Source organism: Culex quinquefasciatus, chromosome 2, assembly GCF_015732765.1.
Source record: "Culex quinquefasciatus strain JHB chromosome 2, VPISU_Cqui_1.0_pri_paternal, whole genome shotgun sequence".
Lineage (NCBI taxonomy): Eukaryota > Metazoa > Arthropoda > Insecta > Diptera > Culicidae > Culex > Culex quinquefasciatus.
Window position 1 is genome coordinate 96,625,619 of NC_051862.1, and position 20,747 is coordinate 96,646,365.

At 36.9% G+C, this 20,747-nt stretch overlaps 1 protein-coding gene across 1 annotated transcript; it reads right to left on the bottom strand.

Moving 5' to 3' along the window:
• Positions 1-11,399: 11,399 nt before the first annotated feature.
• LOC6031480 (protein unc-119 homolog) lies at positions 11,400-20,199 on the bottom strand. The gene is made up of 3 exons (XM_001842228.2): positions 19,459-20,199; positions 19,215-19,387; positions 11,400-11,884 (listed from the first exon to the last, which is right to left on the bottom strand). The coding sequence occupies exons 1-3, from the start codon at positions 19,941-19,943 to the stop codon at positions 11,772-11,774; spliced, it is 771 nt and encodes a 256-aa protein (XP_001842280.1). The 5' UTR covers positions 19,944-20,199; the 3' UTR covers positions 11,400-11,771.
• Positions 20,200-20,747: the final 548 nt, after the last annotated feature.

Below are 20,747 nucleotides of genomic sequence, written 5' to 3' on the forward strand. Positions count from 1 at the left end.
GCAATTTGAAATCGATTTTGTATTTGTTTTTTTGTGAACCTCATAAATTTGCGAACTTTGCGGTAGGTTGTGTGTGTGCTGCACATCTAAACAATGGTCTACATTTGGGTTTGACTAACACTTTCTTATATCTATGTGGTAGTGTAACAAACGTTGTCTCTTTTTGGTTGTCGTCTATTTCTAGGGTTCTAGAATAACTGATGTTGGTATTGTTTGCCGGTTTATCTAAAATACGTATAGTGATGAGATCGTGCACAATAAATATGCATTTAATTCACTGACAAACTAAAAATCTTAAAGCATTAAAGATAGATTTCAACAGATTAGTTTTTTTTTAAAATGAGATCGTTAATTTAAAAATTAGACTATTTTACTTATCATAAAAATATTTCTTTGGTTATCAAAATAAAAATAATTTTACTGTAATTTTTCAAATTATAGTTGTTTTACTATAATCAGTTTCTCAAAGACGTATTAAACTATCACAAACATACTTTTTGACAGTTTGGCAGTGTGCCTGCTTTGTTTGTTTGCCGAAACGTCATTCTGCATTACATTTTGCTTTATTTGCGAGTTCGCGATAACAAATTTTCGAGTTTGGCAAACTGTCAAACACGAACAAGTGCCAGTTTTTTTTGTTTGTTTGACATAGTCAAAACGTCCTTCAACTAATCCAAGCCTTCGATTTTGTTTTCAGCCTACTTTTTTTTTTACCAGAGAGCAGCTCTTTCGAGTTACAGAGCGAATTCAAATGAAAGCAAATCCAAATTCGCTAATTGAAACGGCTGACAGCTGTCAAAAGCACATTCCAAGCAGCAAAATTCGAATTAACGAATCCGCTCTGTACTTGGTTGAATATTGAGCTCTTTCTCTTTTGAGAAACTCTTTGTTGCATTCTTTAGCCATCTTTGATCGATTTTTAATAACTGTGGATGCCTAGTTTTAAAAATACTGAAAAAATCAAGTGAAAATTATACAAATTAAGACACAAAATTCTTTTAACATTAGAGCAATTCCAGCTCAAATCAGGATTTTTTCTGGTACTTTTGTACCCGACCTTCTCCGATTTCAATGAAACTTTGTAGACATGTTATCCTAGGCCTAAATAAGCCATTTTTGTGCATATGGAGCCAATATAACATTTGAGAAGGGCGCAAGGTATTTAAATATTTTTGTATTTTGCAATTTAAAAATTACTGTGTCTCGAAGCCGTTGCGTCGTATCAAAAAGTGGTCAAAGACAAACTTGTAGGAAATTGGACGGGCATTCTGAAAAAAATACACTGAAACAAAAATACACGCCATTTCTATGAGATTTTTTGATTTTTAAGTCAAAAACTTAAATTTAAAGGTGTTGTCACGATTTTTTTTCGTTCAAATTTTTTGAGGAAATAGCCTAAGATGTTACCAAAAAACTGATGAAAAATGCAGGATGGTATGTCTCTCCTAAAAAAATACAAAAATCATTTACTAAAACTGTTTTTTTGAAAAGTGGTCTAAACGTCAAAATTTTCCAAAACAGGTAATGGGAATCGATTCCCCAGACAATTTTACATAAAAGTCTCCATATTGACCATTATCCTATGTCCAATCCTTGGGAAGATACAGCGGTTTTAAAAATAAAAATGTTGAAAAAATTGAGTTTTTGGTGGTTTTTGGCAATTTCTATATGACAGACTTGGTTTTTCAGTCTCATAAATATTTTTACCGGAAAGCTCGTCCAATTTCCTATAAGTTTGTCTTCGACAGCTTTTTGATTTGACTCGTTTTGATATTTACGTAAGCTAATTTACTATCCTGGTTTCTACCACACTGAAAAAAATATTCTATTTTCAGGTATTAACAATGTAATAAAGCTTATATCTGTAAGCCCTTAAATCCAATTGAAATGCTGTACAAGACAAACTTATGGGAAATTGGACGAGCTTTCCGGTAAAAATATTTACGAGACTGAAAAACCAAGTCTGTCATATAGAAATTGCCAAAAACCACCAAAAACTCAATTTTTTCAACATTTTTATTTATAAAACCGCTGTATCTTCCCAAGGATTCAATATGGATATGGGTCAATATGGAGACTTTTATGTAAAATTGTCTGGGGAATCGATTCCCATTACCTGTTTTTGAAAATTTTGACGTTTAGACCACTTTTCAAAAAAACAGTTTTAGTAAATGATTTTTGTATTTTTTTAGGAGATACATACTGTCCTGCATTTTTCGTCAGTTTTTTGGTAACATCTTAGGCTATTTCCTCAAAAATTTTAAACGAAAAAAAATCGTGACAACACCTTTAAATTTAAGTTTTTGACTTAAAAATCAAAAAATCTCATAGAAGTGGCGTGTATTTTTGTTTCAGTGTATATTTTTCAGAAAGCCCGTCCAATTTCCTACAAGTTTGTCTTTGACCACTTTTTGATACGACGCAACGACTTCGATATACAGTAATTTTTAAATTGCAAAATACAAAAATATTTAAATACCTTACGCCCTTTTCAAATGTTATATTCGAGTACTATTGGCTCCATATACACAAAAATGGCTTATATATGCCTAGGATAACATGTCTACAAAGTTTCATTGAAATCGGAGAAGGTCGGATACAAAAGTACCAGAAAAAATCCTGATTTGAGCTGGAATTGCTCATTAAATTAATCATATTACATAATTTTAAAATGTTTTACTCGATCAACTTTCACGTTACTGCACGTCACTGCCTAGTTTGTGATTTCTTTTTTTTTCGGGTGCATTTGTGCTAGCGTGCAATTTTCCGCGGCGCAATCAATTATAGTATCTTTGTTACAAATGTGTTACTCCTAGCCTGTTGTTCTACACGTGATAATCATAAACATCAATGATAAAGCATGAAATACGTTTCCAATAAGGGTTTTCAACTTTGAAGCTTTTTTTCTGTAGCATGTAACATCTATTGGTTCTCGCTTCCGTAATTGTGGATTGTGTACTTTTTCAATTATCTACTTTTCTTCCTCTTTGTTTTTGCTTACTATTTTTGCATCAAAATAAACATAGCGTGCTACATTCAACTGTTTTAAAAAGATCTGCCACTCATTAGGGTATCGATTTGTGAAACAGGCTCGCGATTGCTCTACTTTCCCCATTTCTTGTTGAGTGGACAATTAAACTGTTCAAACTGTCTGCTTCTTCTTCTTATCAGATGTCGTGCCGTCAGGTGGCACCGGACAGCAACAACATCTTCTTCTTCCTCCCCGTTGACGTTGATTGCAATTTATATTCAATTAGCTGCCCTACAAACTCCTAGCCTAGGAGTCGTCTCCACATGCCGCGGGAACCCTGGCGCTGGGACATGCATTGGAAAGCAATTTATCACGTCGCGTCGGTCGGTTGACGGTTTCAGGCACAAATAGGAGGAGCGCAAATGAGTGCTTGCAAAACCAGCAGCAACTTTCGAGCGAAAAAAAGGACATTCTGATGTGGCTGTAGAGAGCACAATGTGTGTGTGTGGGCAAAGAGGTTGATCTATAATTATCACACCCAGGTTGTAAATCGGGAACTTGTGCAAATGACCGTTGGCGATAGAGCGATAGAAAGGGAAAAGAAAAACAAGCATGATGGGAATTGTTGCACATGTTGCAACTTTCGTGTTGTAAATATTTAATATGGCAAAAAGAAAGTTAATTGAATTTATTGGTAATTTATGTTGTTTAGCTTCTTAGTTTCAAAATGTATAAATGCAAAGTAATTCAATCTTTGTTTTATCGTTTTACATGAAAATTATAAATTTAGTCCGACTTGTTCTTTCGCATCGTGAAAGCTAACCTCTTTGGTTCATGGTACCTACTAAACCATAATAATCTTGATAATTCTTGTTTTTAAACTTTGATTGAAAAGTAATACTAGACAAAGCGAACATTTTTTTTTACAGATAAAATAAGGGTCATTCCATCTCAACTGTGCACGAAAAAGTGCAAATTTGAAAATTACCCTCTCCGATCCTGCTCAAATTTGGCTGAGCTGTTGATACTATCAAAACATGCAAGAATCCCGAATTTCATCCAAATCGGACCACCCCCTCCATTTTTGTACCTCCCCAAAAAATTGACTTTTTGGCGATTTTTGGCCAAACCTCCTAGTTTCAAACGACGATAACTCAGGAACCGCAAATCATAGAGGGTCGGTCTTAGACTCAATTTTGAAGGAAATTGGACGTAGAATCCATTTCCGTGATCAAAATTTAGATTAAAATATGTTTTCTACCTGTATTGCGCAATTGAAAACATTAAACGGCCGTATCTCAAAACACCCCAACTTATTTTTTATTTGACCTCACCATCGTGTTCTCCGGCCAATTTTACATAAGAATCACATATCGACAGAAATGAATATGTTTCGTTCCAGAGATATCGAATTTTAAAGTTTTGTGTTTTCGAGATTACCTGCATCAGCTTCATTCGCCGCATCTGATAGAAGCACACAGGCGGGCTGATCAATAACTGCTACCTGGCCATTTATTGAAATAATATTTCAACATAAATAATCTTCATCAAATTGAGCAAAAATTAACTGTATAATACTGTAGGAAACTGAAGTTTAATCGCAAATGTTTATCTGCTCAAAAAAATTAATGAAGTGGAGCAAAATAGTGCCATTCAGCAAAAACCCCCAAACCTGCTTTATTATTATTATTATTATTATAGTTTATTATTGACACTTTACCATAATTCTGATTTATGGTTTAGATTGATCATATTAAATCAATTTTTATATAGTGAGCTAGCTCCATTTCATTAAAATATGATTTTGGCCAAGGTACATTTAATTTAAAAAATCCTTATACGTGAGGACAGCAGCCGTATTGTGTTCCAAGAATCCAAGAATGATAGATGAAAAAAAACACTGTTGTTCGGACGGTGTCGAAATCATCGCAACTAAATTTGGAGAATTAGCCGCTTTGCAGCAGATCAAACTTTGTGATTTTCTTACATTTTCAGTTTTATACATTCCAGAAATCCTTTTCCTAATCTTTGTGATCGTCCTTCACTAGAGTACAACGTATCAACAAATTTTATTCATTTTAATTCATATTTTTACTCAATAATGTATCGTGCACTTATTTTTCAGTGTTACTAACAAGATTAATTCTCAGGTGAGTTTTAAAAAGCCGTAAGAGCCATTGTGACCTCTGACACTAATTTTCGTTTTTCTAGAAAATGAAACAAAATTTCATTTATTTTAAGTTTGGGGCACTTGAAGGACGTGTAGATGAACAATCTCGAGCATTTTGATATTGGTTTTTCGTAAGTAGGTCGAATACCGATGCATAAAGGACTTTGTTTAACAATGGCTCTTACGGCTTTTTGAAAACTAATCCGAGAATTGCATTTTCCTCTCGCTCCGTCGGAATCCAATTCTGCCCTTTACTGTGTGTCGTCATTGTCTGTCCAGTGGGTTAACACAGAAATTCACTTCATTATTTTTTTTGAGCAGATAAACATTTGCGATTAAACTTCAGTTTCCTACAGTAATATACAGTTAATTTTTGCTCAATTTGATGAAGATTATTTATGATGAAATATTATTTCAAAAAATGGCCAGGTAGCAGTTATTGATCAGCCCGCCTGTGTGCTTCTAGCAGATGCGGCGAATGAAGCTGATGCAGGCAATCTCGAAAACACAAAACTTTAAAATTCGATATCTCTGGAACGAAACATATTCATTTCTGTCGATATGTGATTCTTATGTAAAATTGGCCGGAGAACACGATGGTGAGGTCAAATAAAAAAAATAAGTTGGGGTGTTTTGAGATACGGCCGTTTAATGTTTTCAATTGCGCAATACAGGTAGAAAACATATTTTAATCTAAATTTTGATCACGAAAATGGATTCTACGTCCAATTTCCTTCAAAATTGAGTCTAAGACCGACCCTCTATGATTTGCGGTTCCTGAGTTATCGTCGTTTGAAACTAGGAGGTTTGGCCAAAAATCGCCAAAAAGTCGATTTTTTGGGGAGGTACAAAAATGGAGGGGGTGGTCCGATTTGGATGAAATTCGGGATTCTTGCATGTTTTGATAGTATCAACAGCTCTGCCAAATTTGAGCAGGATCGGAGAGGGTAATTTTCAAATGCTGTTCCGCTTCAGATGGAATGACCCATAAGCAAACTAAACTCAAGTTTACATGTACATGGAGGGACCGGCCGGGGCAAATCTAAGAAAATCTTGGTTAATTTAACTAAAAGCATGGGTTAATTTTTTACACAGCTTTTTTTCAACAATCGATTGTTGATTTAGTTAGTTGGAATTGTCATTTTCTTTGTTAAATGGCTGAAAAAAAATTCTAGCAGTCGACTGCTAGAAAAAAACGTTACTTAATCTACCGATGGTGGTTGGTGCCTTCCTCACAATAATGTACATATTTGTTTCTGTAGTAAGAGTGTCAAACCTACAAATTTTATCTAAATTTTACTTCTGACAACATATCTACATGGAGTATGGGGTCTAGAATCCCAAAAATCATTGGACGTAATATTAGAACAACACCTACGGGGCTGTTTCATGAAAATTGTTCACTTTCAATAGTTATATTACTTTAATGTTTTGTAAGCCTTAAGGCAGTAAAAAAATATATCTGTTCATTATTCCCGGGAGTTTCAAATCAACAAAATCCCGGGAGCCAGATCTCCGGATAGATCCGGACAACTTTTTCATCAAAATATTTGAGATCCGGCCTCTGAAATGTGTGCAAATGACACTTAGGTGCTCATAACTTTTGATAGGATTATCAGATCTTCAATCTTTTGGGCTTGTTGGAAAGGTCTTTTGATTACCTATCTAACGATGGGTCGCATGATAGATCCGGACAACTTTTTCATCAACATATTTGAGATCCGGCCTCTAAAATGTGTACAAATGACACTTAGGTGCTCATAACTTTTGATAGGGTTATCAGATCTTCAATCTTTTGGGCTTGTTGGAAAGGTCTTTCAAATACCTTTCTAAAAATTTATGATTAGACGGGTTTGCTTACAAAAACCACCCTTTTACAATCTTTCAAACTTTAGCCAGAATCGTTTTTTAGCATAACTATTGAAGTACTTATCAAAACTACATAATATTAACTAGGGTCTTGTGGGACCCCAAGATGGATCGAATGAGACCAGAACGGTCCATATCGGTTCAGCCAGTCCGGAGATAATCGAGTGCATATTTTTCGGTGCACGGACTTACAGACATACACACGCACAGACATTTGCTCGGAATTTGATTCTGAGTCGATAGGTATACGTGAAGGTAGGTCTACGAGGTCGAATTAAGAAGTTCATTTTTCGAGTGATTTTATAGCCTTTCCTCAGTAAGGTGAGGAAGGCAAAAATTTCAGAAAATTAACTAAAAATTTCTTGTTTTCAGCTGAAATATTGAAGACTATTCTGTTAACCTTCCCTTGGTATTAAAAAAAATCACACATAAGGTATTGGGGTCCTTTTCGACCCCAAACTTAAAAAAAGCGACAAAAATCCGGTTCTTTCGGTCACAAATGAAAGCTTAGAACGTCCCCTTTCCGAAACCGACCTGGAAAACCGGATTTGGTCACTGTGGCCACCGGGAATCGGCTACAACCGAAAAAGGACCTTTTTGAGACCCCAACTTTGACGACCTGTATCTCCGGCAAATTTCAACCAATCAGGATGCTCCGGGTTGCATTCGACAGGTATTTACCTGTACTTTGACCACAAATATTAATATCAGGGCCAGGTGACCTACCGGTTCCGGAAATCCGGAACATCTGAAAAGTTCATGTTTTACTGTTTTTCACATATATGTGATACCAATACTCTCATGATAGTTGAAATTGATCCATAAAACTTACTAAAAACACAATACAAGAGCATGAGCATGAGCATGAGAGATCAACTTACTAAAAACACAATACAAGATTGCCAAAACCACTCTGGAGTGTTAGTGGCCACTTCCGGGTAACCTGGAACCGGTTCCCGGGTATCCGATAAACGACCAACTTGACTTTTTTGGTGAAAACCCATCATGTTGCACATCAAACTCCATGAAATTGAAAGATGTGTCCATCTTTGGTAATGGCGTTGTTCACTAAGCCATCCTGGCCAATCTGGAGCCGGTTACCGGTGGCCCCTTGGGGACACTTCCGGAATATGAGAGAAACCCTATCATCCGACTTACAAACTTCATGGAATTGAAAGATATGTCAATCTACGGTCATGCCATTGTTCGCTGACCCATTCTGGTAAGTTTGGGGTCGAAAAGGACCCCAATACCTTTAAAGTAACTTTTTTATGGACGCTCCCCTAGGGTACGTCCAAGGTTTGTTTGGTTTATGAAATGTGTATTTATACTATAAATTTAATGTCAGAAAATTTCAAGGCTTTAGCATGTATATAGCAAAATTTATGGCAAATTAAAATTTCAAAAAGACCGAAAAGGACCCCAATACCGTAGGAAGGTTAAAAACTGGCTGGGACATATTTTCCAACTATTTTTCAACAATTTTTTTCGTTGTATCAACCGAAATATTGTTTCATGCAGCAAATTATTAGTGGTTTATAACAAAACATTTCTTAATTAGACATAATTTATGTAAGTGTTGATATATTTTTTCTTGAATTATCTAACGATATAGGCTGGGCCGAATTTCTAGCTATATTTTAACTAATGTCTTAATTGAATACAGAAAAATATTCGTACATGTAGTCAATAATTAATGCTGAGTGTTTTTATTTTCCCAGCTCAAATCAATGGTTCAATTGGCTTAATCAGTGTATTTTCGAAAGCATAAGATGGGGTTGATTTTAAAACATAAGTATCAACACAAATTTGTGAAAAACAAGAAAAAATTTCCACATGTGTGTGTGTGTGTGTGTGTGTGTGTGTGCAACCAACCAAACGGGACCACGCGGTCGCTTCTTACAAATTGAGTTGTTTCCATGTATTTTTGTTAGATCTACATTCTATACATGCAAATAACTCGCATAGGCATTTGGAAGGTGTTAGCTCTGCCGAGCTTCGGTGACCCATAGGGGGATGGCGTCGCTATTTTTAGACCACGTTTTCCACTTTTTCTCCATCGAAAGCGACTACTTTATCGACTTCATTTTGCTGGGAGAGATAGGACGCCGTCTATTTTTAGACGATGACTGAGCACTTTTCCACTCTTGCACTTCAAAAAACCAGATGGCAGCACGATGTAACGCCACGTCCCTATTTCTACGCTGGCTAGCCGAGCGCGAGGTACTTCAGCTTTGTCGACAAGCCCCGCCCTGAAGAACGTTTGGACCAATCGGATTCAAACGTTATTTAGAACTTCCGAACCCTTGTCAAATGGACAAGGACCCAGCGCGTATATAGTTGATGGTGGTAAACAGTATTCCTAATTCCAGTCATAGCTCACCAAGTCGCGATGGCCTAGTGGTTAGCATTTTTGCTTACCAATCCAAAGGACGGGGGATCGAACCCCGACTCGAGCGACTTTGATTTTTCGTACATGTTCAGAGTTTCAAGATTTATATTTCCTATACTTTCTCGTTGGGAGCAGATGGGAATCGAACCCAGGACCATTCGCTTACAAAGCGAACACAGTAACCAGTCAGCCACGGCCGCTCCCAACAAGAAAAAATTTCCACATTTTCCAAAAACATGTATTACGTGTCACAAGTGCGCATGATCATTATGATGATAAAATGGTATATGTCACAAGTGTGTTTTGCGGGAAACGGAAGCGAATTTTCCAAATCGGATTAAAGCATCTTGTAGTGTTTGTTAAGTATAGTAAAACGTTATCATTAACTCATTTTGACCAAAATGGTCGTTGTCACAAGATATCACACAACAGACGAAATGTCATTGTTGTTGTTATTGTTGACATCGGTTTACATGTCGAATTAATCGCATCATACCTGTCAAGAACGGCAAATATTACACAACTCAACAGTTTTGAAGCACTTTTGACACCAAGAATTCGGAAAAACTAGGCAACCAGTAGTTGTTTATTTACGTTTCCAAACCAAACTGGACTTTCGCTTGATGTGCGCTTTTGATAGTTAAAAAACAACCAAGCCACATCGGAATGCTTGGATCATTTTTTTTTTGAAATTTTAAAATTCCCAGGCCAGTTTGACAAGTCGCGATAGTGCGATCGAAAGCAATTAATTAGTTAGTTGTCTAAGGTAGTGGGACCATGGGCTCCCACATGTATACGTGGAAATCCTTCTCGAAAAAAAACTTTCTTTTAACAGCCAAAAAATTTCGATATCTGACAGTTCAAATTAATTTATCTTATTTAAGTCTTGAAAATGTAAAAAATCCGAATATTTAGATATTCTAAACCAGAGATAATCAATTTTAAATTAACTAAAAATCATCCACAAAAAAATCCTTAAATTTTATGAAAATCATAAACTCATGCAAGTAGTCACCATGCTCTGATTTCCAAATCCGTACAAAGCTTGACCTGGTCAAATTCCCCACCCAATTTGAAGGCCTTTCCGCGTTGGACCAACTCACCCACCCCCGATTGCAACGGTTCGTGGTGGTGTTCTTTATTTGGGGCAGACGTGACTGCCCGAATGCACAGACACACACCCTGAACTGACCAGGCCATAACTCAAGGGAGGGGGCGAATATTCGTTTTCTGCATGAGAAATGCAATGAAAGTAGTATCCTTCGTTGGAGTTGTAGCAGTGATACAATTGCTCTACTGCTTCTCGAATTCTAAAAAACATTGTAATAGGGCCGAAGCCTATCTTGCTCGTTCCTAATGTAAACATCAACTGACGTGAGCAGGATAGACTCTTTGTTTACACTTCGGCTTCGGTCCTTTTACATTGTTTTGCTTGAATTGGTAAATGAGTCCGTATTGATTAATCGTGAATTGTTTGAATTGAACCAAGTGATGGTAATATTCACGAAAAAAATAATGAACGTGATGACGTTCGTTTCCTTCTTTCGACTAACATTTGAACCCCTGCTTTTGAGTAATCGGTAGTCCAGAAGGAAAGTAGAACCAATCAGCGAGCGGTTCTTGTTTTTATTTCTTTCTTTTTAGTAGCAGCAGCGCAGCACCCTCCTTTCCCCTGCCCTTCTTCGCGGGAAATCGCCTAGTCGAGCTCAACCTACTTTTTTTGTTCTGTTTTAAGGGAATGCATTATAGGTAGGTAGGTTCTTCCTTTTTTTGTTTGTATGTGATTCCACTTGCGGCTTGTAGTTTTAATGCTGTTTCAAAACTCAAGAGAAATTAGTTGTTTGAATTGCTTATTAGACACTGCGTGCTTTTTTTTGTGTTTTTCCTCTGCGATTGCGATTGCATTTGGGGGTGGTGCATATTTTGGTGTGTTGTGAACATTGTTACTTCTAATTAGTGACAACAAATAGTTTAAGGCAAGAAAGGTGATTTGATTATTTTTTTTTGTTATCTTTTTCATGTTTCAAAACAATAAAACTATTTGAATGCCTTTTATCCTAACTTTTTTTGGTATTCTTTTCGAGTCCCTTTATATTGACGCTTTTCTCTTGTTGTTAAGATTAATTGATACGAATCTTGAAACAGTTCCAATTTGTTTACGCGCTTGAGTCTTTTTCCACTCAAGAAATCTCTCTATATGAATGCATTTTTAATTCCCTAAACTTTGTTCTTGTACGACATTTAATGATCCAGTTCTTTCCAGCGATTAATTAATATATCTTTAGTTGTTGGTAGTGCTACGAGTAGTCCACTCAAATGTACAAAATATAAATCATGAGTTTTGAGAGTACGTAATCTTAGACTTAAGCTCATAGACCACCGTTGTACGCGTAGTCCGCCTTGTTATGCATCACCAGACTGTTGTCGACAAAGTAGAAGCTGTCCGAGCGCGTCTCAAACGGGTTCATAATCATCTCGTTCACTGGAAAATGGGGTTGAGGTTTTTTTTTGTGTTATGTGGTGAAGAGATTTGATTAATTTCAATTGCAGCTCAGCGTCGAGATTTATCCGGTGTGACCATCTGATGCATATTGATGAGGACAATCATCGGGGTTTTCATTTTCTTCGGTGGTTTTTAACGGGGGGCTTGATGGTGGCTGATTCAATGGTGCATGAAATATTCAGTTTAGACAGAAAGTTTTAGTTTTCACTTTTTCTTCGCTCATTTTAAGTATTCTTGTTTATCTATCTAAACATGATCGATTCCTAGCATTTTCCGTAGTTCTATAAAGTTGTTCTCCGGATCCCAACCAAATGCACGGTGTATTTTTTTTGAGACCCCAAAGGTAAAAAAATCGGTATGTCTGATATTTGGCACCGTGAAAAAAAGGCTTTTCCCGACATTTTGCGGGGTATACCGAAATATTTCGTCGGGGGTCTAGAGCAACTTTTTTTTTTTGAAGATTATTTTTTGAATTTATGGAATATTTGTTCAAAAAAGTCACAGGAAATCGGTGCATTTATGTCAAATCACTCAAATTTCTTATGAATATGCCTTGGGGACTCTAACCAACCATATTTGACCAATATTTGACCTCCAATAAAAAAAATCGAGCTAAATTTATCAGATTTCTAGCATTCTTTGAAATTACCCCAAAATCCAAGCTGGAAACTCCGATACGACCTAAGTAAATCTGAGTTTTGTAATGAATGCTATTAAATAATTTTCATGAATTTCGTCAAAACTTGTTGTAATTTTTATGGTTTAATAAAATATTATCATCATAAAAAATATCTGAGTAGGCAGCGCCCATCATGTGAAAGGTTATTAAATCAAGGAATTTTGGAGAAAGGCACTATTTATTTCAGGAAATTGGGCATATCTCTGCTTATATTGAACCAAAACTGATACTTTTTTATGGAACTTGTTCAGAAAACTGTTCTCTACAATTTGACTGATTCTAAAATGATTTAAATGTAATAGTGTGATGTGACAGAGGATTAAAAAAATAATTATCGGAACCTATTGGGTAATAAACGCTTATTTATTGAATAATCCATGTTTTGCATTTTTGAATGCTCAAATTCGTATCTGGACAATGTGTTGCTGTATTTTCATGACAAATTGCACTAAGGGTTTCCAGCTTGGATTTTGGGGTAATTTCAAAGAAAGCTAGAAATCTGGTAAATTTTGTTAGATTTTTTTTGGTGAAGGGCAAATATGGGTCAAATATAATTGGTTGAGTCGGCAAGGCATATTCATAAGAAGTTTGAGTGATATCAACATAAATTCACCGATTTTCTGTGCATTTTTTCGGTATACCCCGCAAAGTGTCGGGAAAGAGCCCTTCTTTTACGGTGTCAAATATCAGACATACCGAATTTTTTATCATTATTTTGTTCTCAAAACACACCGTGAAATGTTTTTTTTTCTTTAACTAGATATGAAGTTGAAAAAAGGTAGCATGGTACAAATGCTTTAAAGCCTGCACTTCAGGACAAGGTTGGACTCACTTAAAGCACAGAGAACAGATGTATATCATTGAACAAACAGCATTGAAAAACGTGTGTAAAAATTCAAACCAAAATACGTTGAAAAGAGCTATAGGGTGTGCACCATCCGTCTAGATAGCGCCACTTCCAAAATCATGATGGCCTACAGTAGCAGAACGTTGGACCATCTAATCACTGCATAAAACATTCCGTACGAACGACATCAGACCAATGTCTGACTGTCCTTCATCAGAGGGTTGCAATTTCACGCGCCAAAGAAGGTAAACAAAACGAAATCGGACATAACATGTGTAAAGGGGCTATTTTAAGTTGTCGCTTGAAAAATTATTTTTGAATGAATTTTCTGTTATGTTTTCGTTAATGTTAATGCATTTTTGCAATATTTTTAGTCAACTGGAATTATACAGAAGTGAATGTTATATTTAAATGAGGTTAACATTTACTTTTTTTCGAAATTATTGAGCCTTTTTCATTTTAAGTCAAGTATTCTCAGCCGCGACGGTGGCGCCGCCAAGCGTATCCTGCACACTCTAATTTCTTTGATGCAAGATTGTATGCAACGCATTTTTTGAGTGCAACATTGTTTACACACAAGTTAGAGCTTAGATGTACATCTGTTCTCTGTGCTTAAGGTGAACCGGAAAGGCACCGCCATATTGACACCATGAGTCGAGTTTTTAAAAGCAAGTTTACGGGAAAACAGTAACTCATGGTTTTTATAATTTATTGAAAATAATTAAAAAAATAATTAGCAAAAACACAAAATTATACAATTTAGGTATTTAAAATGATTTAAAATCAATCATTTATGTGTCTTTAATGAAAATTTCTAGTTTAGCTTTTTTTTTGCCACCGCTATTTAACTGTTTAACATTTTTAACTTTTTCACGTTTGACAGGCTTTCAAAACCGCGAAAAATTAAGCGATTCTCCTTTCTTGAAAAATGTGGAATAATTTTTATACTCAAAATGGACATAAATCCATTGTTATAAAAAACAGCCTGTTTACAGCCTGTCGAACGATCGTCTTCCGTAGCGCTATTGTTTGAGCGAGACAGTTTTTGACGAATTATTCGAGCAGTTGCCTCCTCTCATTCCCCAAACCAATCCCCCAATGCCATGTCACACGAGCACGAGAGACCGATCCGAGGGCGTGGAGATGAGCGAGATTGAGGGGAAACCTCGTGCATTTTTGACCCATCTAGAGATCGTTACCGATCATATACACGGAGAAAAAAAAGTTCCCAAAATCGTGAACAAGCGTTCATGAAAATGGGAACTCTTTGTTCTCCGTGTAGCCCAACCTTCAGCTCGAATTTTGCCAGAGAGCATGTAACCGAGTCGAAAGTAGCATTTCTGGAGTTTTTTTTAAGGTCCAATAAACCAAATTTTCAGTTTTTGCTTTTTGAGTGTTTTTAACCCGCGGTTAAAACACCCAAAAAGCAAAAACTTGAAATTTCAAAATTACAAAAAAAAAACTCCAGATTTGAAGCTCTTCTTTAAGTATTGTAACAGAGTTCTTCAACGCTCAGACTCAGTCGCCAACAGATCGTCCGAGAGATAGGATGGGATGGGGTTTGGGGAGGTTTGGGACTTGACAAAGTCAATTCCCGCAGCACAGTTGCAAAGTAACCGCCGACCTTACAAGTCGCATTATCAACGCCAGTCCGCAGTTTGTGTGCGCGTCGCCGCTTTTTTTTAAATGTGCACCGTAGACAAAAACAGTGTGGTTCTGGATTTTTGTCAACTCCAAACCCAACCAAGCCCGAAGCTTGTAAAAAAATTCCTCGCAGACCTTCAAGTAAACCAAGAAAACTTGCGAGCATTGCAATTATGCAATAGAAGAAGAATAGCCGTGTTGCAGTTCGCCGACTCAGCAGTGGCCTCGTCCATCATCGACAAACCTCTGGTATATCAGGGTTGCAAAATCCCGATTTACCTGGACAACAACGCTACGGAAGTTCGTGTGCTTGACCTACCTCTAGGCATAAGCAATGACGACGTAGTAAAAGTGATGAGGAAATACGGCGAAATTTTGACCATCGCCAACGACCGCTGGATTAACTTCTTCCCAGGAATCCCAAATGGAGTTCGGACCCTGCGGATGTTGCTGAAACAGCCAACGCCGAAATCAATCACTGTAAACAATGCTGCTGCAACAGTGACGATTATAGGCAAAAAATCGCTTTGCAAACTCAAAGCAAAGAATAAAAAATGTGCGGATTCAACTAAAAAGGTGAACCAAAAAAGCAGTACACCACCGATTGAACCTGAGCCAAGTAGCAGCAGCAGCAGTAAAAGCAACAACAGTAAATCAGACCAACATCCAAAGCAAACAAGTCAAATTGACGAAGAAGACAACGATGGATTCGAGACCGTGCTTTCTAAGCACACTCGCAAAACCCGGAAGCGCTTACAAGCATATTTGGACGCGGATGACGAATTGACAACAAAACGAAGAGAGATGGCTGAAGAAGAAACAACAGATGAAGAAGATGAAGATGTCATAAAAGCAAAATATTATAGGAATAAGTGTCATGAGATAACTGCTAAATCCCTGGAGGATGAGGACGAAGATAAAATTGAAGAACTTGATAATTTAAGATCAAAATTTTCCGCTAAATATTTGAATCATAGACAGAAATATTTAGAAAAAAGGCATGGTAACAATTATTGAAATATAGCCAGACAAGTGATTTAAAACTCTGTAACCTTTCCTCTTCCACTATCCACCTTGAAGAGATGAATGCACAATGGTGTAAAGTCTCTATAATAAAACAAAAAAAAAATAAAAATTCCCGCAGCAGCCGAATTCCCCTCTCGACCGCCACCTACCCCTTTTGCCTCGCCAGATGGGTTTCAAGCCATAGACCTCCCGCTTACAAAACGAAACCCGTACCACTACACCACGGGAGCTCGGCTGGTAGGCAGTTGGACTCACAATCCAAAGGTCATCAGTTTGAATCCTGGAGTAGAGGGAAGTTTAGGTGTAAAAAGAGGTTTGCAATTGACTCAACAATCTCACACCTTCGGACACCTAGTTTCGAGTAGGAATCTCGCAATCGAGAACGCCAAGGCAATGCTGTACAGCGAATAATTTGATTGATTTACAGATTGTTGGTTGACCTTAGAATTTATTGATTTCAGCGTTTCAGTCATTTTGTGTAAAATATGTGAGCAACTCTCTACGAAATCGGCCGATTTCGACCATTTTTATTTTTTGTATTTTTTTATTTGGCTCAAACTTTGTGGGGGCCTTCCCTATGACCAAATAAGCTATTTTGTGTCATTGGTTCACCCATACAAGTCTCCATACAATTTTGGCTGCTGTCCATACAAAAATAGTATGTAAATATTCAAACAGCTGTAACTTATGAGTGATTTTTCTGATCAATTTGTTGTCTTCGGCAAAGTTGTAGGTATTGTTGAGGACAATTGCGAAAAAAATAGGTACACGGAAAAAAAATTGCAGATTTTTTTATCAACTTTTTTTTCACTAAAACTCAATTTCCCAAAATACGTATTTTTTGATTTTCGAGATTTTTTGATATGTTTTAGGGGACGAAAATCCGCAACTTTTGAGCTATAGAGAAACATGGTCAAAAAATCTGCCGCCGAGTTATGATTTTTTGAAAAAAAATAGTGATTTTTGGAAAAAATCGAAATTTCATGCAAAAACAAATCTGAAGTTATTTTTTAATGCAAAATTGAATTTGCAATCGAAAACTATTTTACAATTTTTTTGATAAAGGCCTCCGTTTTCAAGATATAGCCACCGAAAGCTTGATTTTAGCAAAATATTTGCAGTTTTTCGAATTTTAAAAATAGTGACCATGAGCGACCATTACTAAAAATATTTTTTTTTTGAAAATTCAGAAAATTTGCTATAAAATTGTCTAAGAGACATTGAAGATAGGACCTCGGGTTGCTGAGATACAGCCGCTTCAAGAAAAAGAAACACGAAAATTGAAATTTTCTAAGTCTCATCAAAACAACCCACCATTTTCTAATGTCGATATCTCAGCAACTAATGGTCCGATTTTCAATGTTAAAACATGAAACGGTCGTGAAATTTTCCGATCTTTTCGAAAAAAATATTTTGAAATTTTTTAAATCAAGACTAACATTTTAAAAGGGCCAAACATTGAATATTATGCCCATTTAAAATGCTAGTCTTGATTAAATTATTTTCAAAATATTTTTTTTCGAAAAGATCGGATTTTACAAATGTTTCATGTATTAACATTGAAAATCGGACCATTAGTTACTGAGATATTAATATTAATTTCTGAAGCAACTGGAAATAGACCTTGCTTAACCGTTTAAGGCCTGAAATTAAAAAAAATATGTTTATAGCTAATGATGGGAAGATGATCCTGAGGACCATACGAAAATTATAGGCTACTTTAGAAAAAAAATGAAAAAAATGGTGGGTTGTTTTGGTGAGACTTAGAAAACTTCAATTTTCGTGTTTCTTTTTCTTGAAGCGGCTGTATCTCAGCAACCCGAGGTCCTATCTTCAATGTCTCTTAGACAATTTTATAGCAAATTTTCTGAACTTTTCAAAAAAAAAAATTTTAGAAATGGTCGCTCATGGTCACTATTTTTAAAATTCGAAAAACTGCAAATATTTTGCTAAAATCAAGCTTTCGGTGGCTATATCTTGAAAACGGAGCCCTTTATCAAAAAATTGTAAAATAGTTTTCGATTGCAAATTCAATTTTGCATCAAAAAATAACTTCAGATTTGTTTTTGCATGAAATTTCGATTTTTTCCAAAAATCACTATATTTTCAAAAAATCATAACTCGGCGGCAGACTTTTTGACCATGTTTCTCAATAGCGCAAAAGTTGCGGATTTTCGTCCCCTAAAACATATAAAAAAATCTCGAAAATCAAAAAATACGTATTTTGGGAAATTGAGTTTTAGTGAAAAAAAAGTTGATAAAAAAATTTGCAATTTTTTTTCGGTGTACCTATTTTTTTCTCAATTGTCCTCAACAATACCTACAACTTTGCCCAAGACACCAAATTGATCAGAAAATTAACTCAAAAGTTACAGCTGTACATACCATTTTTGTATGGACAGCAGCCAAAATTGTATGGAGACTTGTATGGGTGAACCAATGACACAAAATAGCTAATTTGGTCATAGGAAAGGCCCCCACAAAGTTTGAGCCAAATCAAAAAATACAAATAAAATCCATTTCCGGTTTTGGTAGAGAATTGCTCATGTACTTCTGGATTGAACCCAAATTTATTTAAATCCGTAAGAAAAAAAAATGTTCCGAAATTTGTACATTTCGTGAGTTAATGTTCTTCTTAAAAATTGTTACATTAGTCAATAAAATGTGCAGTAATCAAAGATTGACCCATCACTAGGCTAAATACAAAATTTGAGCTCATTCTGATCACGGTAATAAATAGCTCTGTAGGAAATGAGCAAGCAACTTTCCATCATTTTTTTTTGTATTAAAACATTGTTTAAAATAAAAGCATCAGCAAACTTTCCAACATATGAGAATGTTTCCAACAAGGTTCTGAATGCCCTACAATTTTCGCAAGGAAACCAATCTATTGGAAATCCCTTTTCAAAATAGAAATTGGAACATTTTCAATAATGAACAAACAGTTGTCGATTACAGTATCATTTACCTTTCAGCCACCATCATCGCCCTCCTCAATTATTCGCGCACCACGAAGGGATATTGTTTCCGTTTTCGTATAATGCAAGTGGCACAGAATTAAAAGCCCCTCCAGCCGTGCCTCTCACTTTGCACCTTCCACTAAATGAACTTACCTAGATCCGGTGGGATGGTGGGAAATTCGTAAATATGCTCACAGGTGTTTTTCGAGTACGGAATGCAGTAGCCAAACTCAAAGTCGAACGTTTTCAGCAGTTTGTCCTGGAAAAAGTGCCGCTCAATCATCCGAAAGTTTTTCACACTCCGCCCGCCGACCGTGAATTCCACGCTGGAAATGGAGAAATTTTCCACATGAAATTAGTCGCGCTTTTCTTTGTGGGTACATCGTATAACACGTACGTTGCCCCGACAGTTTTCAGCTTGAGGAACTGTGGCGTGAACTGGTACCGTACGTATCGTCCCGCGTTCAAGTCCATGGGTTCCTCGTCGAGTTCGGTGGCGGCGGGATGGTCATCGGTTCCCTCGACCGCCCCAGCACCGGAACACGAATCGGTGGCACTGCTCTGGGCTGCAGCTGTGGGCTGTTCCGGTGGGCCAGGTTTGGCAATCTCGAACAGGACGGCCCCACTCTCCATGTCTCGGATTTTGAAGCGGGTAAAGTCAATGTCGTACACGTTGGCTTCCGGGGCGCACAGGTAGTCGTCGGTGATTTTGGTCATCTTCAGCACGTAATCGGGCGTGATGACCGCGGGCAGTGGACTGCTGCCGATGGGTGTAGCTGCTGCTGCTGCACTCGCAGCCGATTCTTCACTGGGCCCCGCCGAGGACGAACCCTTTGGGGCAGCTGACGAAATCGATGAAAGCTTCTTTCCGACGACGCTCATTCTGGTTGGTCCTTCCAGTAACAAAAGACTACGCGAACTTTAACACCAATTGAATAATCTTACGCACGATTATTATCCTTCTTTTTTTCGTTCGTTTATTCGTTCACGTCACGCTCAGAACATTTCGTGTCCTTTTTCACGACGGCGACGTCGACTGGACCATCAGGTATGACACAGAATGTCACTTTTTTGTTTATTTTTTCACCTTTGTGGTGAGGACGACGACGACGGCGGCCTGATATGCTGCGATATGTTGGAAGCTATGGAAGCAGAAGCGAATACACAAACATCGTTCTGGCCGTCGTCGGCGTCGGCGGCCAGAATATGTTGTGGAGGCCAGGGGAAGGCGCCGGTAAGCATAGCTGAATGAGGGTGGTTCATTCATAGAATGTTAAAACATCATTTTCATGCACGATATGAATATTCTTTCGAAGGATTTACGGATAACGCTTTCAATGACTGTCAATGATGGTGCTGAATTTAGGGTCCAGAAATAGTAAATTGAAATGAGAAAAAAAAATAATAATAATAATAATCACTATACATTAGGCCGTCCCAAAAAAATGAAAAGTTGTCAAATCTTTGGTGCTCACCCCTAAAATGATAGATTAGGATGTCAGGAATAATGTTTTCATACAACAAAAAAATCCCAAAAATGGTTTACAACTCGCGCGCGGAGCTCGAATGAAAAAAAATGCATTTTTCGAGTATTTTTCAGAAATGCGAGTAACAATCATACTAAAGTCATTCAAATTTGGTCGCCTTGGGCTTTAGTTTACGTCACATTGTGAGAAAATCTCATGT